General features: G+C 37.6%; 1 protein-coding gene across 1 annotated transcript; it reads left to right on the forward strand.

Annotated features, from left to right (window-relative positions):
• Window positions 1-6,627, forward strand: enoph1 (enolase-phosphatase 1). The gene is made up of 4 exons (XM_057321646.1): window positions 1-726; window positions 1,217-1,349; window positions 3,102-3,225; window positions 6,494-6,627. Exons 1-4 carry the CDS (start codon window positions 638-640, stop codon window positions 6,625-6,627), a joined length of 480 nt encoding a protein of 159 aa, XP_057177629.1. The 5' UTR covers window positions 1-637.

Genomic DNA, 6,627 nt, shown 5'->3' on the forward strand with positions numbered 1-6,627 from the left:
AGAATGTAGGACAGCAAACAGTTCTGGCGCACTTTTGATTATCACTTTTGTTTTTTTCCTACTCTGGTAGTCAATGGGTGTTGAGATCTGTTTGGTTATATAAGCATTATTCCAAATATATTTCTCTGTGTTCATCAGAACAAAGAAATTTATACACATTTGGAACAACTCAAGGTGAGTAAATGATGACAGAATTTTCATTTTTGAGTGAAGTATCCCTTTAAGAGTTTCAACACTTACAATACTGGAATTGGCCCATAGTTTGTGCTAAAATCTGTATCCGCTAAAAAATCTGTGCATTCCTTTTGGTATCATGGTTTATGCCTAAGTAATAACATGGTATTACTAATTTACTATGTTTTTTGGACGTAGTTATGCTATCTTTTGAAGACATACCAATACAATGATGTATGTCACAGTACCATGGCATTGCCTGCATATATAACGAAATTGTGATGGACCATGCAGAATGCTTGCTTAATCCATTTGTGGTTCACTAAATAAAACACATGTCTATTTCCAGGCTGAAGAAGACCTGCGGCAAAATAAAGCATGTCCAGTTCATGCAGTTGACCAGACTGTACACACAGATGAGGAGAAGGCAATCCGTGAGGTTGTGGATAGTGTGCTCTGGGAGATGGCTGCAGACAGAAAAACTACTGCACTCAAACAGTTGCAAGGCCACATGTGGAGAGCAGCCTATCTGATGGGGAAAATTAAAGGCGAGTAAGTAACATCATCTGTCTTTACACATACAGCCCATTTATGCCTGAGTGATAAGGAATAGACTCTTTGCATTGGATGAGGGCCAAGTATAATTTGAGTAAACTCGATTGTTAAATAATTATGTTATGGCTGTGGTCAGACTAAACCATGTTGTTGCAAATTCTGACCAATTTTTGAAGAAACTGCTCAACTGGTGCATGTCTTTTTGATAAAGCGGTCTAATGGAATCTGTTGAATGAAAATTTTAAATAAATTGGTGGATTATAAGAAATCAATTTATTTCCAAAGCCTTTGACAGTAATGCAGTTAAAATGGGGAAATGTGAATAATTGTGTAGCAGGTGGTTTTAAGTTTTCCCTAATTTTTCTCTTTTTGCCCCCAATTCAGTGTTCCTAGTAATACAGATTAATCTAGGGCCCTGGTATGAAAAACTTAACCATGTTGAATATAGACTCGAAAGATGAGAATTTTTTTGTTGTTTTTTTTGCAGGGTGTACCCAGACGTGGTACCAGCCATCAGACAGTGGAGGCATCATGGTTTGCAGATCTACATCTACTCCTCAGGAAGTGTGGAGGCACAGAAGCTACTGTTTGGCTATTCTGTTGAAGGAGATCTATTAGATGTAAGCCTGATGTATTCACACTGATAGTGATTTGCAGTGACAACGTTTTATTTCAATTAAAAAACAAAACATTTATTAAAATGAGCAGCAATGCAATGCTGTGACTAGCAATAGAAAGGAAGACAGTGGAGATCAAGTGTTGGCAATTGTAGGCAAGTCGTTTCTATTATTATAAGCAGTGTTCTTTAGAACTTTTCATTTCAATCGATTTTGCTTGATAATCATTATTGTACCTCACTTATTGTTGTTAATGATATGATGTATTATGCCCTGCTAAAATGTATATACAAACATTTTCGCCTCCCTAACTTCAAATATGATGCTGTCAGTGAGTGCTTTTCCACCATCGTGCCGAACCATTCTCGTTGCTTAATCGTTCCACTCTGTGCCAATCCAGGCCAGCCGGTATGTAAATGGTTTCATTTTCCACCGCTGGGGTGATAATAGACCTTTTTAGAACGTAAATACAAATGCGTCACTCACTGCCTTGGTAACTAGGGTGACCACCACCCAACAAACCAAATATGGGACAGGTAATCCATTTGTGTGGGCCACCACTGAAAGGTAGCATAAAACTATGATATAATAACGGAATGAAAACATTTTGATGATTTTTTTTCTAACTTTTAGCAAGCATAGATAATTTGTTATTTAGTCCATTCCAACTACAACATGATTAAGGCATAGGTCAAATGTTATATAACATAAAACAGTTTTAATAGAGATTTCAATTTAAGGTTAACCGTCTCTTAAAATTTTGAGCACAGATCAGACAAGGAAGCTCTTTGAAGATCTTCTCAAAAAGAGAAAACAAAGAATAAAGAACAAACAAATAATGAAAAGAGTTTATCTTTTAAAATGTATTATTGGTAAATTATGCAATTTATTATTTGCAAATAAATTTAGTTTTAATACGCTAACCACAACCTATAGGCTAAACACAGTTTCAAAACCACAGTTTACAATGTTTTAGTGACTTTTTATCCGGCAAGTTGACATGGGAGGATCGCTACTCGATCTACTGACAGATGTCGCAGCCTCTTGATGACTGAAATCACTGCCATCTTCTGTAAAAGTCAGGCTTTAAAAAATAGTTGCGTTTGTATGAGCTCTTTGGACACTGGTGTGCACCGTGCTGTTAAATAGTTAAATAAACACTGGCGCAAACAAGCGTCTTGTGTGCGTTTCGGGTTAAAGAACATGTTTCTTAATGTGACAACTAAAAGCCAACAGACTGATGAAAATGTGTGATATTTTCTCTATATGCTACGTGCGGGACAAGGGATGAAAATGCTGTGCGCCACAATGCAAAGCGGGATGGGTGGTCACCCTATTGGTAACGCAAGAGACTATGACTTGACGTTTTAATTTTTCTTGGTACCCCCAGCTCCAGCTGTTAACCAGCTAAGTTCACTTTATTTCCTACTTTAATAACGCGCTATTTTGGCTACAGAGAGAAAGTGTTATCTAGGCCACTGATGAGTGACAAATCCTGAGTGGCGATGTCACCTATCAGCATGATTAAATTCCGGGCCGAGAACGGTTTGTAGTCGCACTGTGCCGAACCAGGCTCACGTGGAAACAAACCTGTGACCGTTTCAGACTTTGCATAGAATGGTTCGGTGCGATGGTGGGAAAGCGCTCCGTGTGAATTAGTCAGTATAAGTATTAAAAACTCTTTGCTTGATGTAAATTCTTTAAATTTATATGATTTGACTTCTAATATTGACACTTTGCAAATGTCTGTCTTAGCTGTTTGATGGTCACTTTGACACAAACATTGGTGCCAAAGTTGAAAGCAAAAGCTATGAAAACATTGCAGAGAAGATTGGCTGCCAACCAGAGGAGATCATGTTCTTAACCGATGTCACACGAGGTGGGTTTACAAACATGCCTTAAATATTTTTAGATTAAAAAATGTATTATTTATTAAGAGTTGATGTGCAGTATTATATATATATATATATATATATATATATATACACAGTTAGGGCCATAAATATTTGGACAGAGGCACATTTTTTGTTATTTTAGTTGTGTATCAATATGTTTTCGAGTTACAGTTTTATAATAGATATTGTCTTAAAGTGCACACTCTCAGTTTTATTTAGAGTGTATTCACATCCAGATTAGCTGAAGGATTTAGGAATTACAGCTCTTTAATATGAAGCGCCCCCCTTTTTCAAGGGACCAAAAGTAATTGGACAGTTGAATAAAAATCTGTTTTATTCACATGTATGGGCTTTTCCTTAAATAATTTTGTCATAAATGAAGCATGTTAAAGGTCTGGAGTTGATTCTACATGTGGTGTTTGCATTTGGAAGCTGTTGCTGTGAACCCACATCATGGGGTTCAGGGAGATCTCCATGCAAGTGAAACAGACCATAGTTAGATTTTAAAAACACTACACATCCGTCAGAAAGATGCCAGGAACATTAAGAGCGGCCAAATCAACAATTTGGGACATTCTGGGGGGAAAAAAACACACCGCTGAGCTCAGTAACAAAACAATCCTAGGCGTCCATATGAGATCAAAGTGGTGGATGATGACATTATCCTCTCCATGATAAAGAAAAACATCTTCACAACTTCCAGACAAGTGAAGAATTAATCCGGATGCTTCTGTCTTCTGTTACATCACCAAAAAAACACCAGTGACCCAGTGCCTGAGGACGTCATGCATGGAAATGGAATCACACTGCCTGAACACTATTTTACTGAAGATGTTGTATGCTCATATCATGAGATATTCCAAGCCTTCTCCATATCTTTTATTCTTTTTAGTCTTATGCAGGCTGAAATTAATTTGATCTCTCCAAAAAAATGCTTTCTAGAGCTTGTTCGGCTATTTCAGAAGTCTAATCTACCCATCCTATTCTTGAGGCTTTTGCACCTTGTTGTGAACCCTCTCTATTTTTTCCTTGTATTCTCTTTATTGTTTTGATTGACAAACATTGACATATTTACCTCTTGGAGAGTGTTCTTCACTTGTCCGGACGTTGTGAAGGTGTTTTTCTTCATCATGGAGAGGATAATGTCATCATCCACCACTTTTATCTCATATGGACGCCCAGGATTGTTTTGTTACTGAGCTCAGCGGTGTGTTGTTTTTTTCTTAGAATGTCCAAATTGTTGATTTGGCCGCTCTTAATGTTCCTGGCATCTTTCTGACGGATGTGTAGTGTTTTTAAAATCTAACTATGGTCTGTTTCACTTGCATGGAGATCTCCCTGAACCCCATGATGTGGGTTCACAGCAACAGCTTCCAAATGCAAACACCACATGTAGAATCAACTCCAGACCTTTAACATGCTTCATTTATGACAAAATTATTTAAGGAAAAGCCCATACATGTGAATAAAACAGCTTTTTATTCAACTGTCCAATTACTTTTGGTCCCTTGAAAAAGGGGGGCGCTTCATATTAAAGAGCTGTAATTCCTAAATCCTTCAGCTAATCTGGATGTGAATACACTCTAAATAAAGCTGAGAGTGTGCACTTTAAGACAATATCTATTATAAAACTGTAACTCGAAAACATATTGATACACAGCTAAAATAACAAAAAATGTGGCTCTGTCCAAATATTTATGGCCCTAACTGTAAATAACAATGATTAAGATAATTTATAATTAGTTTAAACATTTACATATAATATAAATATGGTCAGTATATATAAATAATATAATACAATATACAGGTGCTGGTCATATAATTAGAATATCATCAAAAAGTTGATTTATTTCACTAATTCCATTCAAAAAGTGAAACTTGTATATTATATTCATTCATTACACACAGACTGATATATTTCAAATGTTTATTTCTTTTAATTTGATGATTATAACTGACAACTAATGAAAATCCCAAATTCAGTATCTCAGAAAATTAGAATATTACTTAAGACCAATACAAAGAAAGGATTTTTAGAAATCTTGGCCAACTGAAAAGTATGAACATGAAAAGTATGAGCATGTACAGCACTCAATACTTAGTTGGGGCTCCTTTTGCCTGAATTACTGCAGCAATGCGGCGTGGCATGGAGTGGATCAGTCTGTGGCACTGCTCAGGTGTTATGAGAGGCCAGGTTGCTCTGATAGTGGCCTTCAGCTCTTCTGCATTGTTGGGTCTGGCATATCGCATCTTCCTCTTCACAATACCCCATAGATTTTCTATGGGGTTAAGGTCAGGCGAGTTTGCTGGCCAATTAAGAACAGGGATACCATGGTCCTTAAACCAGGTACTGGTAGCTTTGGCACTGTGTGCAGGTGCCAAGTCCTGTTGGAAAATGAAATCTGCATCTCCATAAAGTTGGTCAGCAGCAGGAAGCATGAAGTGCTCTAAAACTTCCTGGTATACGGCTGCGTTGACCTTGGACCTCAGAAAACACAGTGGACCAACACCAGCAGATGACATGGCACCCCAAACCATCACTGACTGTGGAAACTTTACACTGGACCTCAAGCAACGTGGATTCTGTGCCTCTCCTCTCTTCCTCCAGACTCTGGGACCCTGATTTCCAAAGGAAATGCAAAATTTACTTTCATCAGAGAACATAACTTTGGACCACTCAGCAGCAGTCCAGTCCTTTTTGTCTTTAGCCCAGGCGAGACGCTTCTGATGCTTCCTGCTGCTGACCAACTTGCAATGCAGAAGAGCTGAAGGCCACTATCAGAGCAACCTGGCTCTCATAACACCTGAGCAGTGCCACAGACTGATCGACTCCATGCCACGCCGCATTGCTGCAGTAATTCAGGCAAAAGGAGCCCCAACTAAGTATTGAGTGCTGTACATGCTCATACTTTTCATGTTCATACTTTTCAGTTGGCCAAGATTTCTAAAAATCCTTTCTTTGTATTGGTCTTAAGTAATATTCTAATTTTCTGAGATACTGAATTTGGGATTTTCATTAGTTGTCAGTTATAATCATCAAATTAAAAGAAATAAACATTTGAAATATATCAGTCTGTGTGTAATGAATGAATATAATATACAAGTTTCACTTTTTGAATGGAATTAGTGAAATAAATCAACTTTTGATGATATTCTAATTATATGACCAGCACCTGCTAATATATTTACTGTATAGCCTGGTGCAGAAATTTATATCTGCCATTCAATATATCTCTAATGTCTCCCTTACAGAGCGAAGCGCAGAGGATGCTGGCGGTGAATGTGGCAGTAGTAGTACGACCTGTAACATGGAGTTAACTGAAGTGAAAGGAACAAGTATAGGATCTCACATCTTTCAACCAGTTGGAACTGAGTGGAAATGTTGA

Source organism: Triplophysa rosa, linkage group LG1 (assembly GCF_024868665.1).
Source record: "Triplophysa rosa linkage group LG1, Trosa_1v2, whole genome shotgun sequence".
Lineage (NCBI taxonomy): Eukaryota > Metazoa > Chordata > Actinopteri > Cypriniformes > Nemacheilidae > Triplophysa > Triplophysa rosa.

Bases quoted from the DNA above. Each gene is read 5' to 3' on its own strand.
- enoph1 (XM_057321646.1), top strand. From the start codon at position 638: ATGGCTGCAGACAGAAAAACTACTGCACTCAAACAGTTGCAAGGCCAC. The intron at 727-1,216 runs GTAAGTAACATC...TTTTTTTTGCAG, and splicing joins ATGGGGAAAATTAAAGGCGA to GGTGTACCCAGACGTGGTAC. The intron at 1,350-3,101 runs GTAAGCCTGATG...TGTCTGTCTTAG, and splicing joins TTGAAGGAGATCTATTAGAT to CTGTTTGATGGTCACTTTGA.